Raw genomic sequence first — 19,006 nt, 5'->3', positions numbered from 1 at the left:
CAAATTTCAGGCAGGCAGCCAACACAGTAGACAGTTGCCTAGGGCAGCAGACTGTTGAATGCAGTAGAATGCCAAAGCTTTACGAAGATGAAGGGTTGCTGCCGCTGCTCTGCCCTCTAAGAAGCATTAGACCTTTAATCTAAGGGTTGAGATCAATGTCCTGTTTGCAGGCAACAGCTCCTTACTTGGCCCAGGTGATCCTTAGTGGTCTGGGTGCGAGCATCAGATCTGCAGTGCTTGAGCCAATGTTCACATCTGCTGTTAGAATGATCTGTGCCCAGTGGAAGGAGTGGGATGGGGCCTTTTTTCACAGATGTAAGAGCAGCCTGTGGTTTTGGAGTTCTTCCTCATGCTCCTTCATCCTCCAGTGTAGCAGGAGTGGTCTGAGTTGGTGTGAGTGGGCTGCTGCAGGGGAAGGATAGTTTGGGATGAAAGTGGGAGTCGCTTGGGTGGTGAAGGATGGACAGAGATGATGGCCAGGAGGGATGGTCTGCCTGCAGTGAGGTTGGGCTGTCCTACCTAATGCTTCACTGACTCTGTTCATCCCAGCCCACCAGCAGCCCTACTTCACCCTATCTCCCATCTTCACAACATTTCACTGATGTCTCCCACCCAGCCCTGTTTTGGCAAACAAAGCTGTTTGAACCAGCCCTGCAGTTGGGCTTAAAAAATAACCCAAGCTTTTTATTTACAAAACCAAACCTCGCATTCGGGATTTTGGTGGCAAGTAGAAACAGGTGCAAGAGGAGTAGACCATATTCTTCAGACCACCAGCCGAGTGCTTTGCAGCTTTCGGTCCAGAAGTTGCTGGCTGAGGCTAAATCCCTGCAGCAATGCCTCACCTGCTATTATCACTTTATCTGAAGTCATAAACACAGCCAGTGGAAAAATTATTTCCAGCACCTTAAAAAGGACTCGCTTCCATAATTCACATATTAGCTCAATGGTAGTTGCTTTCACCAGCGGCAGATTTTAGGTAGAATTCAGAGTTTGAGACCTCTCCTGCTGAAGGAAATCTTTTAGGTTTTGCCACCTTTGACAGGATATTAGGCTGGCTGGATAAGCGATCTCATCCCATACGGCAATACTTACGTCTTGTGTTTCAAAAGAACATCATTGGCAGTCAGGTTGCTACCGGTAGTATTCATAACACTTAAGTGTTGTTAATCATCATCTGCCTGTGCATATTAATACTTAAAATGAGATATTCAATTAATGCCATGTGTTTCTGGACCAAGTTTCATTGAGCATCTCCCAAGGTTTCTCAGCTGGAAAGGTTTTTGTTTCCAGCACGCCACAGTGCTGTCAGTGGACCACCAGAGCAGGGCTGCTTGCTGGCGTGTCCTGGTTGCCCCGTGGAGTGCTGCGACTGCGCACATGTGCTTGGAGAAGCTCACACGAGCACGGACATTGACATCACCTGTATTTGTGGAACTGCCTCATCAGCTGCTGCCGTCTCACATTCCTGGCTGGGAGAGGCACCCGGGCGGCTCGCCATGGTTTACTCCTTTCTCAGAATCCGCAGGGTGAGGGCAAAGCTGGGAGATACACTTCTCCCATCATGTCATCTATTTACATGGCGCATGCCTTGTGTGTGTGTGAGACAGTGAGGGCTTTTTTTTTCCCCCCTGCCCTAGTTCTTCTTTCTGGCTGTGGTGAGATGGAAAGGTGGGACGCTCTCATCTCTGCCAGCGAAAAGGTTTTCTGTATCTGAGGCTGGCTTGGAAATTCTTTAGGTGACATCACACCATGTCTGTGCAGACTCATTGTTTGTCATGGAAAAGCCATTCATCCATACACAACTTCCTTCCTCCCCAGACTCACGGAGATAAACTTTCCATTCTGTCTATTCCCTATAGAAACAGACCCAAAACATGTATGCGTGGCTACACACACATACACCTCGCCATCCCTCCGTCACGCTCGGGGCTGTGGGAGGAGGAAAAGGGAGGATATAGAAGATGTGAATAAAGTCACCCTGTTTTCTTCAGACATGGATCCTGCTGTGCCCAAGCAGTAAAACTCCCTTCCCACTGAGGTGCTGGGTCACACAAGGCTTTTTTGTCCTGAGGCTAATTCTGGCACTTGCAGCCCCACATCTGCCTGCCAGGTGAGATGGGCCACCAGCTGCAGGTACAGCACATCTGGATGGGGGAGGAAGCGAAGCGTGCTGCAAACAAACACAGCAAGTCCACCGTAGCGGGTGCAAGGAATTCGATAAAAAATATACTTCAGCAGTCTGAGCTGCCGAGGCTGATGATTCATGTCTCGGGTGCTGCTCGTGAGGCAGACAGCAAGGCTGGTTACTTTGTACCCCACAGCCACAGCCAGGGGGGACCTGTGTGTTCAGCCTGCCTTTGGGGACCCGCTGCTGCAGGGGCTGGGGGGACACCAGGCCTGGTGAGGAGGCTGGGGCAGGAGGCATTTATCCGTGGAAGAGAGGTGGGAACCGTGCGGTGCAGAGTAGGACAGGACAGTGGGAAGCCTTGTAGAGATGGAGGCAGCAGCAACGGTGTTGATGGTGTGATAAGGTGGCTGTTTCCCTATGACATGAGAGAGGCAGGGGGTGAGGAACACGTTAGAAGTACCTGCACAGTGCAGGACGACTGCATTTGCTTTTTGCTTTCTGCCGGTGTCTTGGGAGTGACAGGGCTGGGGAGCTGCGGATTGCCCTGCCTTTGAGGTTCGCAGTGCTTCCAGTGGGGAAGGGAGAGTGTGTTTGGACAAGAGGAGCCTTTGAAGCTTTTCTCCTGTCCAGCTCCCCTGCCCATAAAGCCATTGGTCTCCGGTGCCAGCCCTATCTGCTCTCGTCGCTGGCGGCCCGGCTGAGCCCCGCAGACCCCCCGCCCGGGGCACGGGGCTGGGGCCGTGGCGTGGGGCCCTCGGGAGGCCGTTTTGGGGAGGGGGCAGCTCATTTCCGAGCCGACTCCGCATTACAAAGGCAGCGGGGCCGGCGCGGCGCTTTGATGTGCCCCGCCGGCTCCCCGCACACCTGCGGCCGCGGGGCTCCCCGGCACCGGCGGAGCGGGGGGCGCAGCAAAGGCGGCCGAGCCGGGGGCGGCCCGGAGGCTCCGGGAAGCCCTCCCGACGCCCGTAAGTGCGAGAACGGCCCCGCGCCTCTCTGCGCTCCCCCCGGGCCCGACGGGGAGGCTCCGGCGGCGGCGGCAGAGCCCCGGCAGCGCGGCCCCTGCCCCGGGGCCGGGGGCGGGCGGGAGGCAGGGCCGCCGCCGGAGCCCCCGGGAGGCGGCGGCCGGGGGAGGGTCCTGCGGGGTGGGAGGGGGCGGCAGCCGGGCTGAGCTCGCCGCGCCCCCGCCGCACGCAGGCCCCGCTCCAAGGGCTTCTCCTCGGCACTTCTCCGCAGGGCGCCCCGTCCCGGCGGCCGGCTCCGCGGGGGCTGCCCCCGCAGCCCACCATGACCGGGCCGAGGCTGGCCCTCGCCGCCGCGCTCCTCTGCAGCTGCACCTCGCCGGTGGCCGACGCCAACTCCTGGTGGTAAGTGAGGGGAGCCGGCGGCGCCTTTGTCCGCCGCGGGCCGGGGACCGGGACCGTCCGGGGCCGTGCGGCAGCTCCCTGCCCTGTGCCCTCCGCGGGAACTTCCCGGGCTTCTTTCGCAGCAACTCCCTTCTATCCAGGTTTCTCCCCCTCACGCTGTCCCTGCCCAGTTTCGGGAGACGTGGGACGCAGCCCCTCTCCTCCAGGCATTTCTGGGCTCCTTTTGTACGGGCTCGCTGAAATGCCGTCCGGGCTTTAGGATGTGGGGAATGCGTAGGGAGTGGATGGGTAAGGTTTCCTACCCGCTGCCAAAAGCCCTGGGAGCAGCCGCGGAGCCCCCTTCCCCCGAAGAGCGGAAAATAGCCTGGCTCGGAGGCAAGCATCGCTCGCTGGCGCTGTGTAAAATAGCTGCTCGCTTTCTTCTGCGGAGAAAGTGCTGAGCTTTCTCTCTGCCCCCTCCCCATCCCGGGTGTCCTCTGTGTTTAAACTCGGGTTACAAACGAACAGTGTTTCTCCCGCTAGAGCCCTGGAAAAGCCTCGCATCTGGCAGAGCCGTGGAGGGAGGCATGACATGACATGAGAAATGCGCCCGGGCTCCCGGAGCGGGGCTGGGCTGGGCTGCTGGGGAGAGGTGTCGGGCGCTTCGTGGAGGGGGCCTCTCTTTCCAGACTCCTCGGGATGTTTTTCTCATCGTAGGTCTTTGGCCATGAACCCCATCCAGAGACCTGAGATGTACATCATCGGCGCCCAGCCGGTGTGCAGCCAGCTGCCGGGACTTTCCCCCGGGCAGCGCAAGCTCTGCCAGCTCTACCAGGAGCACATGGTGTTCATCGGGGAAGGGGCCCGCAGCGCTATCAAGGAGTGCCAGTACCAGTTTCGGCAGCGGCGGTGGAACTGCAGCACGGTGGACAACACTTCCGTCTTTGGAAGGGTCATGAAAATAGGTAGGAACATCTGTAGTACTGAAGAACACCCAGCAGTACAGGGAGGTGCTGGGCGCAGGCCGGCTGTCCCTCTGCACCTCTCTGCCGTCCTTCACATACACATGCAGGAGTGATAAGCACCATTACCTAGGCTCCTAAAGCTGCCTTTAAGGAGCTTTCCCATTCCCTGGTGTGCAGACACTGCCCGAGTGCTGCTTGTGCCTGGGTGGTGGCACCAATGCACCTCGGCCACAGCAGGAGCCAGCTGGGGCAGCGGAGGGCGAGTGGGTAACAGTTTCTTTTGGGAGGAGCACGAAAAGGTCAGGGAGAGGGGGGTGGCTGCCTCTGTTTCATGTGCTTCTTTAAAGGTAATGAGGGAAGAAGCTGGAGCCAGGAACAATGGCCCCATGTTATCATTCCCAGCATCTCGGACTGGGAATGCAGGGAAATATGGACTCCCCGGGCATGGAAATTCCCCCCTTCCCTGCCACTTTCTGTGTAAACCTAAGAGATTTTTATAATTCCTGCCCTGCTGGCCGTAAGAGGCACTTTGACAGGCCATTGCTGCACTTGAATTGAGGTGTGACCTAGCTACATTGTCCCAGCTCCTTTTGAAATGCAATGATCTGATGGCAAGAAACTGAGAAATCCGGGCTAGGTTTGATATGTCCGACAGCCAGGCCAATAAAGAAAAGGTGTTAAAACAGCCACACACACACACACACACACACTCACTCACACTCACTCACTCTCCACAACCCCTGTCTGAAGGTTTTGTTTCCCACCCACAAAGCCAATCATTTACACTGAAGAATCAGAACTATTTCTGGGTTGTGAACTCAAGGGATGGAAAAGACCTTCAGCTCCTGTACCCTCAGTATTGCTTGCACTTTTTTGGCTTTACTCTCAAAAAAAAATGCATAGGCAGCAGGACACCCAAGAGATGCATCTTTAATACCTCTGGGGCGTTAAGGCAATAGGGCACAAAGTCCTGTGATCTCTTCCACTTGATCCTGAATTTCATGTGTCACCCTGGAGAATTCTAAGGATATTTCTTCATGTGTTACTCAATCTTGCAGAATCCCCAATTCAGCCCACCAGAGCTATTCTAATTCCTCCCTTTCTGCCCAGCCCATACCCCAACAGTTCTCCTGTGGGGTACTCCCCTCGGAAATGCCGTTTCCTGACGCATACTTCCAGTTCCTGTCACACATCCAAGGCATCTGTGCATCCTTGATCTCTCTGATAGCAAGGGTGGTGGCCAGATGGGGCTGCATGCAATCCCAGATTGTTAAAACTTGTGCTTTGGGGGATGAAAACTGAAATTCCATCCACCAAAAGAAAAGGACAGAAAATACACCTCCGTCTCTCCTTTCTGATGCCACTCCCTCACGTGTAACTTCTCCTAAAGAACAGTGTAAATTTTAAATCCCAAAAAATACCTGTGAGTCCACAAGAATGCAAGAAAATAGGAATTTCCCCTTCAGGAGCAATCCTCATTCTCGAGCAGCTTCCTGCAACTCTGGGTTGATTCAGTGAGAGAGTCCACATGTGGAGAGAAGTAAGGGGGAACTAAGAGCAAAGATCAGAGCTGAAGGATGAAAAACTTTCAGGAAGAATCAGAATGTGTACAGGAAGAAGGAACTAGAGTGAATAGTGGAAATGGGAGGATTTCTCCTCTCTAAAATGAATTTGATCCTGTTAGTTAGGATGGGGAGTAGATTTTTTTGTGTTTTGGTGAAGGCAGAGGTGATGTAGATATGTGATGGGTATGACCATCAGTCCTGCTCCCGCTAGTTTTTTTGTGTGTGTGTGCATTTGTTTGTTGAGTCCTGTTGTATCTGTAGTGGGAATCTGCTGATGGCAGTGTCTGTGAGGTGACTGCCTGTGGTTGCCCACTGTTTGAAAACCTATCCTAACAGAGTTTGAAACCTTTCTCTGGTCAGTTAGAGCATGTTCGGATACAAGACTGCACAAAAGCAAAACGTTACCAAAGGTGGCCTGGGGTATTCCAGGATCTTTGGTGATTCATGGCTGTTCCTGTATCAGTGATAAGCTGCTGTGGAGGGAGACACTGCCTCTCCTCTTTTTTCCTAGTTTCACCTTCCACTTTTGCATTTTCCTACTTTGTAATGAGTCACTGCTTATCATTTCAGCAAATATATTTTCCACACTGGGGAAGAAGACAAAGCCTTTGAATCTCTTAGGTTGTGCCAGATATAAAGTCATTCTTGCCTGAGTTCATACTGTGTGTCTGTCTCCTGTTTGCAACCTCTGAGCCCCAAATTTGGACCACAGCCCTTTTTCTGTACTCTGTGCCAATGGCACGAGAAAGGTCTGGAGACCAGAATATCTGCAAGAGTGCACAGGCATGCCAGATTGTTGTGGAGAGGGAGGGGAAAGGAGATAAGAAGGACCCAGAAGGTGGACAGTGTGCCAACAACCCTCGGCTGCCCACCCACCGATGCGAGCATGGCATAGATTACATGATTTCTTGAGCTGCGCTAGAATGTGAAAGGGGAGGAGAACCTGACTTGGCCAGGTCCAAAGCCTGGGAGATCCTTGTGAGAGCGTTCACTCAGAAACCCTGGAAGATTAGTTTCCTTTCCCCTTCACAGAACTTGACTCGGCTCAGAAACAGGAGAGCTGGTCGGTCTGTGTTTAATCATTACACCTTCATTTTGTGTGTTTCATGGAAGTGAGGCAGTCCAGTGGTACAAAGCTTTTGGAGGGGCACCCATAGCACTGAAGTAGGCTGCTTTTGAGCATTGTTTTCTCCTAGTGTTTGTGTTGTTATGAGACTTGCTCTTACCTTTTAAATGTGGTTCATTCAATAACAATATCTAATGATGTAAAAAATTATCCTTCCGAAGTTGCTTCCTGTTCTGTCAATACAGATTTTAGACTGCATGTGTGGATATATGTGTATATGTATGTGTTGCTATACATTATATACAGACACATTCCTTACTGCTACATTTATGAGGGGGAGAGGACAGAGCACCCCAAAAGGTCACAATAGAATTTCCTCAGGGGAGGAGAGAACATATCTCCTCCAGCAGAATCCTAAATTCAAGGCTGGGGTTTCCAGGTTAGTCCAGTCATTTCTGGAGCCAAAGATCTTATCTCTTCTGCCTTTTCAAATGCTAAAAGGGGAAAAAAAAAAAAAAAGTCATAAAAGCAGAGAACAAAGAGAAATATTTTTTCCTTGTTTTTCTTCGAGATTGGCAAACTTTAGGGTAGTGCTTTTAAAAACAGTGCTTTGAAACTAGAACTTTTTCAATGAAAAAAGTTAAAGCGACACGCTTGTGTGTCAATCTCCCCAACGGAGTCCGCTCTTCTCTCATTTCCTTCTCGAGCAGCTCCAGAGCAGCGAGCCATGGCAGCTGAGCCTTGCTGGGTCCTGCCCAAGCCGCATCCTCCCCGGTGCCCCCGAGAGCGGCCGCAGCCCCGGGCTCCCCGCCGTGCTGCCGCTGGCAGGCGGGCACAGGAGGGCAGCAGAGCTCCGTGCAGCTCCCCGCAGGCGGGCAGAGCCTCCCGGGGCCCACAGCACCAGCCCCGGCAGCACCGGGTGACATCCTGGCCGGCAAAGATGTAGGTGAGGGCAGAACAAATTTGGGGGAAACATCCCCGTCCTTGGAGACGACAGAGCAGAGCTTCAGAACTGGAGTGAACTTTAAGAGGACGAGCAAAAACCCAAATACTTTTCCAAGTATTTGCTTTGTGGGCAGCAAGGGGAGTAAAAATACCCCACCCTGCTGTGATTTGTTCCAGCCTCTCCCACCACCATCCTCAGCAGCCTGAACAACTCGTGCAGATGCAGGGGCTGCACATGGAGTTGTGCTGCTGCATCTGACAGATGGGGATGGTTAAAATATGGACAGTAAAAGTGTAAATCCTAGTGTCTTTTCAGGGATCTCAGTCAGGCTGTAAGGATGCTAAGCACCTGGAGTCATGCAGGCTCTGCATGAGCTGTCACAGTGTGAGGTCCGAATCTCCTTGCATGTATTTTAATCCCTATAGACAGGGGAATGCTCTCTTTAAAAGGATGACTAGTGTGTCCTCAGGGCTTTCTTCATACACACAGAGGCAAAACTGCACACTGGACTGTTATCTTAAAATACCCATAACATGCAAAGCAAACTATATGAGTAAAAGCTTGATTTTGGTTACTGAACAATTACCCTAAATCCCTTATGGGCAGTCTCAGCTGAGTTACCTTAACTAGAAGTCACTCCTCTCCATCTTTTGGACCATGGAGGTTTGGTGAGCATAGTTCCCATCTAATGACCTTCGAGGAAGGACCTCCCTTCTGTATTATGTGTCATGTAGCATTTTATCAGCTGTGTTCCAGAGCAGAAGCCCTTAGTGTTCATCTCTCATTTAGTGAGGGGAAAAATAACAAAAAATTCTTCTGCAAGGTGGATGCCATTTACAGCCTTGCCTTTGTCTTGGGTCATTACCACCAAGCTGGTTAATAAACTGCTATTAATTAGAGATTGTCAGCACGTGCAAACTGGAACAAGAGCACACCAAATGCATCAACTCAGCCCTGCTGAGGGAGCTGGCACTGAGAGCCTCGTGGGCTGGTGATAAACTATTCTTTGAGGACCTGCCCTCTGAAGTCATTAAAATTTGCTTGAGAGCATCTTGCTGGGGCTTGGTGTAAGTAGCCCTTCACAATTAGCTTGCTTGCTCTAATGAAGCTTTGGCAGTTGTCCTCTTTATCACCTGAGCGTTTGGTGACGAACACAATGGCTCTGGAGGTGTTGGTTTAGCTATTTATTAGACCTCGTGGTGAGAGTGCAGGTGTGGATTGCCTCCCTCTCCTTCTCCCCCTCTGCAGACACTCAGCACTCCTGGTGCTTGGCCTCATGCAGTGCTCTGGCTGTGCTGGTGCCCCGGTCACACTGGGGCTGAATCCCTGCCAGGAATACAGAGCTGGAGATCTGATCCAGCTGCTGAGCTGTGTAGGGCATACACGCCAAGCAGGGCAGTCTCTAGTAAACCTGCTAATGGAAAATCTTTATATTTATTATTGTCTACATGGGAACGTTTTACTTCTTCCAGCACTGTGGTTCTGCAGGTAGTGGAAGAGCCTCTGCCTTGATGCTGTAGCGTAAAAATGAGTTTCCTTCACTCTGTCTACAACCAATTTTCAGCTGACCTTATGTAAACCAAAATAAGGTCGATGAAGAGGAGCTCATAAAGACTGCTTGTGCCAACTAAATGAAAACCATTCCAGAGTGATAATTGGCTTAACCAGAATGCTCCTTTTGCACAGACTCAACCTCATTACTTGTTCTTCAGTGATTATTGGCAAATGCACTGGCTAAGTCAGCAGCGGTATTTTCAGCAAGTGAACAACCCTGTTGCTGGTTGAGAGTTAGAGTGAGAGGATAAGTGAAGGGGAAAGAGGCTGAGCAGTCCCTGCCTCTCTGGAGTCACTATCCACACCAGGATGGTGCCCTTGCACTTGACCATCGCATTCTTTTGTTCCAGTAAATTCCACACACCTTTCCAGAGCACACCATGCCCTGCTGCCTGGAGCCTGTTTGCTGTCTCCTGGCTGTGTGTTGCACACCCAAAGATATCTCTCTGGGGTTAATTTGCTGTCCCTTCTCTCCCAGGTAGCCGAGAGACTGCCTTCACCTACGCCGTGAGCGCGGCCGGGGTGGTGAACGCCATCAGCCGCGCCTGCCGCGAGGGAGAGCTGTCCAGCTGTGGCTGCAGCCGCACCGCCCGGCCCAAGGACTTGCCCCGAGACTGGCTGTGGGGTGGCTGTGGGGACAACGTGGAGTACGGCTATCGCTTCGCCAAGGAGTTTGTGGATGCCAAGGAGAGGGAGAAGAACTACGTGAGAGGTTCGGAGGAGCAGGCGCGCATGCTGATGAACCTGCAGAACAACGAGGCTGGCCGCAGGGTAAGATAGTGCTGGGCCTTTCCTTTTTCTCACAGGGAGATGCAGAAGGCTGGAGGTAGCTGGGTACCAAATTACTTGAAGGTTTGACGAGGGATAGTCCAGTGATGCCCTGGTAAAAGTGTATGGTCACATTTTCTGCATTTTTGTGAATATTACAGACAATATTGACAGTATTCCAGTTTTAATGTCAGGTTTCCATTGCCAGCTAAAGCTAGTGAATTTTGAGGTTTGTTGAGACACAGTATGGCACACATGCAGACACTTAAGCCCTTTACAAATAAACTAGGTGCTGCTATGGCCCATTTTTAAGGTTTATGTCTAAGAAATCAGCTTCCCAGGGCTCTGAAAGTGACAGGCTGGTGGTGAAAAGAAGAATCTTTTGGTATGTAGGGATCTCTTCTACTACCATCATTCAGATTTTTCGGAATACAAGGCCAGGAGCCTGGCTATCTCTGAAACATAGGCCTTGCTCAGTTACCTTGGTACTGGGCACAATAAATAGTTTGCATTTACATGACAAACATTTCCTGAGAAGATTCACAGTTTTGATCTGAGGACCCCTAGGGATGGAAAATCCATCACTTTTCCCTTTGTAGTATGCCACCAGCATTAATCACTGTTTCAGCTCTGAACCTAATGATCATTTGAATTTATCTGGCTCCAGCTTCCAGTCAGTTCTCTTTTTGACTTTTACAGCTAAATCCAAAATCCTTTTAGTAATCAGAATTTCGTCTGCATACAAGTATTTATCTACTGTAATTTATTCACCATTCTTTCTTGACAAACTAGATTGAGCACTGAAGACTCTCTCACTTTCAGAGGTTCTCATCAGCCATCAAATCATTTTCTTGTCACTTTAGTGTACCCATTGCAATTTTCCCATACCCCTTTTGTATGCATTCAGTGTATGCACTTCTGCTTTTCACACAATTCCTCTGTCTGTGATTAATAGCCTGGAAGGTGTAGCGTCATTCATATGCAGTGCAGCTGTGTAATCCTGCCTCTTTCCAAAAGTAGAACAGGAATACTAACTTGAACATTTGTGCATTTTCCCTAGGGTGTTTTAAATTTTTATCATTCTTCCCTAGAAGTAAGCTTTTCAAAGGTTAATTTTCTTTCTAATTCATGTTAAAAAAATCCCATTAAGTGTACTTAGTCTTGCTCTTCTGCACATTCTAACTAATATCCTTAGTTTCCTTATCAATTTTCTGCCCTTTCTTACTTCTAATTGTTACTGAATTATCTTTCTCTTTCCCTTGGATGTCTGGATGTCTGTCTTTTCTGCATGTAATTTCAGCTTCATTTTGCCTCCAAAGATGATTTACTCTATTTTTTTGGTTGTGAAATCAGCATGTCAGGTTGAAGCACTGGAAGTACTTAATGGTTCTTTGGCAAAATCAAATAGTGGTAAATTTGCAGTAGGTGAAAAACTGGACTTGAAAGCTGTATAACTCAGCGAATTTTGGTTTGGGATTGGGTTTTTTTGGCTTGGATGGGCAGAGAGTGTGCATTTGCTTAGAAATGAGGCAGAGGGGGTGTGTGGTGGATTAGCAGCCTGTATGTGATGTTTTTTTCTTCATTACTGGCTTTGAACATCCTGCATATCTGGAGTGATGAACTTGGATAACTACAAACAAATACCCTGCCTAAAGTAAGGAATGAACATGAGACTCCAACAGCCAGTCTTACTGCCTTGAGGGATCCAGAGACAGAATATAGGTTTTCCAAAGGAGCCAGCAAAAGACAGGTATTTCAAGGTTAGGTTTTGTGTTCTCTGTAGAACAGATGGCTGTAGAAAATAACCTGGATTAAATGAACACAAGTCATTTTAAATTAAATTAAATGGAAGTATAAACCAGTGTGCAATTAAGCTTGTGGATTTCAAAAACACTCTGATAAACTAAGGGAGCTGGTTAATAAGCTCAGCCGAGGAACTGGATGTGGAGGAGGTCTGGAACTTTTTCAAGTCAAAGATGCTAAAGCCATTACAACTCTGCATGCCAACAAGAGAAAAAAAGTTGTAGGAAGAATATCCAGACCTCACTGAATGAATAACTGCCACAGAAGAGCTGTTAGGAGTAGACCAAATGCCTACTAAGAATGGAGGGGAAAAAAAAAAGATAGCAAATAAATAATGAAAAGCTCTGTCTTAGAGGTCAAGAAGTGTAAAGATGAGGTGAGAACAGTAAAAATCATGCTGAGTCAGACCTTGCAGAGGCTAATAAAATAAACAGCAAATGTTTTTTAAACTTTGGAAATTGGAGGAGATTGGAAGAAAGGAGACAGTCAGTGAGGATGGGGCTGAGTCTAAAGGCAGAGAAGTTTTGATACCCAAAGTGAGTGAGTGCTTTACCTGGGGCTCTGAGTTGGAGTGGGGGCACTGGGTATCTCATAGGCAAAATGGGAAATAAATTGAGAAGACTTTTTGAAAGGTTGATCACACAATCTTTAGAACATCACTGATTTTCTAAAAGCAGACTAGATCTGATAGGTCTCATTTATGTGAACTTCTGTGAAACACTGGAGGTATTTCCCACATGGGAAATTCTTAGTTAAACTGGGAAATATAATGAAAATTTCAGTAGCTGTGAGATGGACAAGAAACTGGTTCAAGGAAAGACATCAGTAAGTTGTGTGAAAGAATGGAGCTTGATTTTAATGGAGCTTGATTAGCAGAGCTCATCAAGGACTTGCCCTCAGTATTTTTGCTCCTCAGCCTCAACACAAGCATTAGGAATGGGCTGATGAACTTTGCTAATGATGCAGAGGTGGCAGGTATTATGGCTGCAGAGGAAAATCTGAATTGTGTACAGCAGCTAATGACATTCAATAAAGCAACCTTCAGACCATCATTTGAGGCCTTGTATGAAAGACATCTTTAGTCATTAGGAAAAGAGTAGGAAAGAATTGGTCGCAGCAGTTGGCTGCAAATGACTGCAGATGTAATGTGGCTTGGAAGGTGGTAAATATCCTGTAACATACTAGACATAAGTCTTTTTATAAAACATGGGGGAATACTAATGCCATTGTATTAAGCTCTCATGAGGCCCCAAAATATTGTATGTTCTCATATTCCCAAGTAAAATGACCTCAGACTAGAAAAGACTTGTTAGGGCTGACCCAAGGGACAGGAATCTTTTCTTAAGAAAGTAGGCTAGAACAGCTTGCCATATTTAGCCTAGTAAAGTGAAAGTGGAGAGAGGATATGACTGATGTCTGTGTTCGTGGGAGAAGTAATAGGGAAGGAAAAGTACTCTTTAAGCAAAAGGCCAATTTGGCACAATAGCAAATGGGCATAAAGTAAATACATTTAGGCTGGAAATCAGAAAAAGATATTTTATTGTTGGAATCGTGATCAGAATAATGGTGTCTGAAAACCTAATTGCTTTTAAAAGGGCATCCTATGCATTTAGTGAAAATGTTACTTGAAGCAGTGCCTATAATAGCAAGAGATCATAGTTAATAATCCAGGAGGTCCTGTCTAGTTCTGCATTCCTAAACTTCTGAGATACTGGTTTGGTAAGTAGGAAGGTGCATATGTAATGTAACTCCATATTCCCAAAAGTTTATGCTGCAATAAAGGACACTGGAGACCCAGCAGTGAGCACTGCAGAGTGACCACCAGCAGCCATCCCACAACAGCCTTGCCCTGCTTTCATGGCCAGTGTTTCAGTTGATACCTTATGATTTTTAGACCATTTTTTTTGCATGTCCCTTTACTCAGTTTCCTGTGAATGAGAAAGTTCTTCTTGAATCCTGAGGAGCTGGGGTGGCAGAAGAGAGGATTGTCCCTTCTCTCCATGGTTTTCAGAAGGAGCTGGGGGGGGACAGGAGGGGATCAGAGGTCTTTTATCTTTCAGGCAGTGCTGACCTCATCACCCCTTCACTCCGCATCGGAGTCCTTGTGCTGGTGGCTTCTGGCTTTATTGCTCTTGTTTGTTTGTCTTTGGCTGTTATCTCAATATGTCCTTTCCTTCCATCTGTCTTTTTCTTCCAATTGGTCTCCATTACCCTCTCTCACTTCCCCCATTCCTTATCTGTCACTCTGTCTGGCAGCCTGTGGCAGTCAGTCCTTCCACGCTGTTTACCCAGTCAGCATATGGCAGCCCTCAGTCATCAGTCACTCCAGCCACTGCCAGAAGAGCCTGGAAGGGGGTCTGGCTAATTGACCACAGAGGAATTACCCATTAATTCTCTTCCTGTTCCCATTCTTGCACAGAAAGAATTGGAAGAGAACTTGGGCTTATGGGAGGAGGCTTTAAACCTTTCCATTAGAGGCATTTTCAACCTGTTTAAGTGGCATGGCCATCGATCAGATCCTGCCCTCAGAACTGCATGTGGGGTCTGTTATTCTTTACCTTGACCCGAGCCTGGTCAGAGAGGAATTCTCCAATTTCCTCTGCCTTCTCCTCATCTGGACAGCAAAGGGGGAGAGTGGGAGAGTCATTTAGCAGCTGAAGCTATGGTTGCCTCCACAGGACAGGGTGGTGGGAGCTGTGGGGGGCTGAGTGGCACCATGCTCACCTGTGATAACCGGTAGCACTCGCCTTCCCCAGAACAGCTACTACCCACATGGGCCAGATGTTTTGAGCATCAGTTGCCTAAAGCCAAGTCAGAGTGAACTCATTCCCATGACATTAACTGAGGGGGATTGAGTTGCAGTGTTTTTCTAAAGGAACAAAGCCCGGGATTAGGAAGAATCATAATACTTTATAAAAACACATGCGAGGGCAAGGGAGGCATGAGTGGCCTGGGATTTGACAGAACCATAACCAAAAAGTGCTAACACAAGCTTATAACAAGCAGGCTGGCAGTGCAGGGAGGATATAGTAAGTGTCTGGTGCTCAGGAAATTCAGCTGTAGCCTGTCTGGTCATAGTACAGCAGGAATCCTTAAGTAACGGTGTGGTTGGTCCTCTGCAGTTGTAGTTTGATCCAAGACGAGTGCTTAACTCCCAGCTTGTAGCTGTTACATTGCACCATGAGGGATTGCCTCGGTAAATTGAGCTCTGAGGAGCAGAACTAAAGCTTTTCTGTTTTAAGGACTCACTCCATTGACTTTCTCAGGAGCTGGATTGGCCTCCATGTGATTTAGCCATTAAGCCAAATTGAGTCTTCACTGGCTGTCAAAAGCACTAGACATTAGTAAGGCAAGGAGCAACCAGTTGTTGTAGGAGAACTGTGACCTCTCCCTGCTGGTCCAGAACATTGTTATAGGCAGAAGGTTTTGCTTGCAGTATGCTCAATTGCCTTAATCACCTTGGCACATGAAAGCAGGGAGCTGGGAAGCTTTCTTCTGTGTCAGTGAGTGAGGCAGAAAAGAAACCTCTGTGCTTGGCTGCTTTTTTTCAGCAGAAACCCTGGCTAGAAGACACATCGCTGTCTCTTTCAGTACACCCTATTTTGTTCTCATGTTCCTTGCTCTCCCCCAGCAGATACAGCTGGGGGTAATTTAGCAGCTGATGCCAAAAATCTCTGCTTGGCATGTAGGATCTGGCAAAAGCACTGCAGGATGGTCTTGGGAGAGCAGATGTGAGCCTGGTGGTGAGAGGATGAGGAGCAAGGGCTCAAGCTGCTGTGAGATAGAGTAGCTCTGATGGTGAGGGGATGCTCAGCTCTTGCTTTGCAAGCTGGGTCAGTGCCTGAGAGCTGACAGGATCTCACATGGCACTGCAGTTTTGTACCTCTCTCTGAAATGAATGGAAATAGCAAACCCAACCTGCATTTATTTTCCTTGGTTTTCAGCTTTGTTATTGCAGAATATTTCTCAGTATTTCTCTCTCCTTCCAGCTAGTGTGGGGAGGAGAAGAGTAAACACCATTTCCCTTTACATCCTGTGCTCACTCTGATGAGTGTTTTACACTCGCTGCCCTGAATTTTCAAGACACTTTGCTAACTTTGATGCTGGATTTCCAGGGCTGTGATGATGCATGTGCAGCTCCCGCAGGCTCCTGAAAATGTAGCTGAAAGTGTCTGGGAAAAGGCAGCACAGAAAGCTTGCGTGTGCTTTTGAAATCCTGTCTGTTCTGCCTGGCGACAGCCCTGCTAGTGGAGGGAGCTGGGCACGAGATGGCGCAGGAACACAGCGAGGGCTCCTGGTGAGCACCTCGGGCAGAGGTGAACTGCTCCCTTCCAGGGACACGTGTCCATCCTGTACACCACCACCCCAGCCTGCCTCTCCCTGGGCACTGCCCCGCGGGGAGGTTCTCTTGGGAGAGATGGAGGAAAAGGGTGTGGGTCTGTGGATTTGTTTCCAAAGGATGCAGATGTGTCCCTGTAACGATAGTGTCGGTTCCTGGCGCGGCTGGTAGGAAATGGGTTGGTTCCCAGGTGTTCCCTTTCTGCTGCACTGAATGGAAAAAACATGCCACACCGTGGTGGTCTGTGAGATGGGGAATTTCCAGAGTCCATGTAAAGAGAACTCTTTCTCTTTTTTTCCTGCTTGTGACCCTGCTGTCAAGCCAGAAATCTGCCAGAGGGAAAGAAGGTGGGGTGAGGAAGTCGTGTTTGCAGGCAGTGTGACCAGAAATAGCAATATTTAGGGAACAGGAACACAGCAGTCGCAACAGGGGGAGGAGAAGACCTTTGTCTCTTCTCAAGGGCGAAACAACAGAAATTGCGGGATAATCAAAGCAGTTCTGAAAGCGCGATGAATTCATTGTAATTAAGCCAGCTGCCAGTGCAGCAGGAATAAACACAGCTCTGCCTGATTGCATTTCTCTCCCCACAGGCCGTGTACAAGCTGGCAGACGTGGCCTGCAAGTGCCACGGCGTGTCGGGCTCGTGCAGCCTCAAGACCTGCTGGCTGCAGCTGGCTGACTTCCGCAAGGTGGGCGACCTGCTGAAGGAGAAGTACGACAGCGCCGCGGCCATGAGGATCAGCCGCAAGGGCAAGCTGGAGCTGGTGAACAACCGCTTCAACATGCCCACCCAGGAGGACCTGGTCTACGTGGACCCCAGCCCGGACTATTGCCTGCGCAACGAGACCACCGGCTCGCTGGGCACGCAGGGCCGGCTGTGCAACAAGACCTCGGAGGGCATGGATGGCTGCGAGCTGATGTGCTGCGGACGGGGCTACGACCAGTTCAAGAGCGTGCAGGTGGAGCGCTGCCACTGCAAGTTCCATTGGTGCTGTTATGTCAAGTGTAAAAAGTGCACAGAGATCGTTGACCAGTATGTCTGTAAATGAAAGGAGCCACCAAAGCGACAAATCTATATTATATAAATCTATATAAATATATTTTATATTTGTATAAATAAACAGATGATGATAATAATTAAAGAAGCTTATTTAAGAGACATTTTGGTTTTGAAATTTCCCCCGTCAGGCCAGCTAATTTGACATTTCTTCAGTTCTGTTGGGGAATTTGTCTTTGGGTGCATCTCCCCTTGGATGTTTCAGTCAGGGTGAAGAAGCTGAGGAGGTGCTGGCAAAGCACACAAGCACATGCTATTTCATTACAGAAAGCAAGCCAGTGAGAAGAAAAGGAGTGGGTTCCTTCTGCTCTCTGATCAGTAAATCTCAGCATTTTGCAATAGTTACTGCACGTCGGAAATTACAGCCAGACATAGGTGAGTCCTAGTTATTCAAATTTCAAATCCTGCACTGGGGAATTTGGAGCTGATTCTTGGTCCCTGTAAAGGGCTTTGTCACATTAGAGGGAAGGTTAGCTAAGGCTACAAGGGTATGGCTTAAAATTCTCAGTCTTGTAACCATTCCTGGATGCTCCCCAGACCACATTGGGGTAGAGGAAAGTTCACAGCCTGCTGTTGAGAGGAAGGAAGGTTCAACCTGTGGCTGACCAGTGCACAGCCTGGAAGTCCCCATGAAGCCAGCATTTAGCTCTGCTGTACCACCTGGGCCAAGGGAAATCTGTCCAGCTCAAACCACACGGCTTGTTTGAGGGAATTTTTTTTCCTTTTAATCCCATGCTGAAACTGAATTTTTCAATACAGAGGAAAAGCTGCTGGAGGGTGCCCAGGGATGTTTGCAGAGTATATTTTGTCAGTAGAAAGAAGCATTGCACACACACATGCACATGACTGCTTAAGCACTCCTCATGCTGCTGCCGGTTCTCCTCTCTGAAGTGGATGCAGGTGGTCACCTTGTTCAGCTCTATTAAATCCTCCTCACCACCAGCCCAGTATGTATAGTTTCTCTTTAACATTAAATGCCCCTCAGTGACATTTCTTTCCCTCTGTTGCTTGTGTACATGTGTGGTTTTGTTTTATTCTTTTGGTGAGGTTCTTTTATTTTGCTGCTCTGTGTTTCAGAGTCCAGGGGCCATGATCTTCCCCGGCATAAGCTCACCACAGGAACGTTTGCTCCCAGAGTGTGGGTGTATGTTCACCAGTGGAAGTCTTTCCTGTGTTTTTCCTTGGTAATAAAAGACTATAATAAAATTGTACCAGGGCAGAAGGTATTACCAAAGTCTGCTAATCAGTCTTACCACATTGGGATTTTAGTAGAATCCAATTAAAAAAGCAGGGAGCAAATGCTGTTTCTAGCACAAGACATTTCCTGTACCTCTCAGCATCTGCAGAGTTCATTTGCAGTCAGAACAATCAAGAGAAGCCAATCCCCAAAATATAAGGGTTTGCTAATACATATCCCCTTTGTTACTGACATTGCAAGGGTGTTGGGGTTTTTTTCCCTGTAAATTTTAAAA

At 48.8% G+C, this 19,006-nt stretch overlaps 1 protein-coding gene across 3 annotated transcripts in view; it reads left to right on the top strand.

Annotated features, from left to right (window-relative positions):
• Positions 1 to 18,524, top strand: part of WNT5B (Wnt family member 5B) — a 64,431-nt gene extending 45,907 nt beyond the window's left edge. For all 3 annotated transcript variants that reach the window (XM_085049396.1, XM_085049394.1, XM_085049395.1), the window contains exons 2-5: positions 3,362 to 3,492; positions 4,189 to 4,436; positions 10,046 to 10,338; positions 17,068 to 18,524. In XM_085049396.1, coding sequence (XP_084905522.1) covers positions 3,362 to 3,492; positions 4,189 to 4,436; positions 10,046 to 10,338; positions 17,068 to 17,526 — 1,131 coding nt within the window. In that variant the 3' untranslated portion in view covers positions 17,527 to 18,524. The remainder of the gene's footprint in view (positions 1 to 3,361; positions 3,493 to 4,188; positions 4,437 to 10,045; positions 10,339 to 17,067) is intronic.
• Positions 18,525 to 19,006: the final 482 nt, after the last annotated feature.

This window comes from Lichenostomus cassidix, chromosome 1Ab (genome assembly GCF_008360975.1).
Source record: "Lichenostomus cassidix isolate B80296 chromosome 1Ab, HeHo_3.0, whole genome shotgun sequence".
NCBI lineage: Eukaryota > Metazoa > Chordata > Aves > Passeriformes > Meliphagidae > Lichenostomus > Lichenostomus cassidix.
The sequence above is the reverse complement of the archived record's forward strand: the minus strand, read 5'-3'. Positions and strand labels throughout refer to the sequence as shown.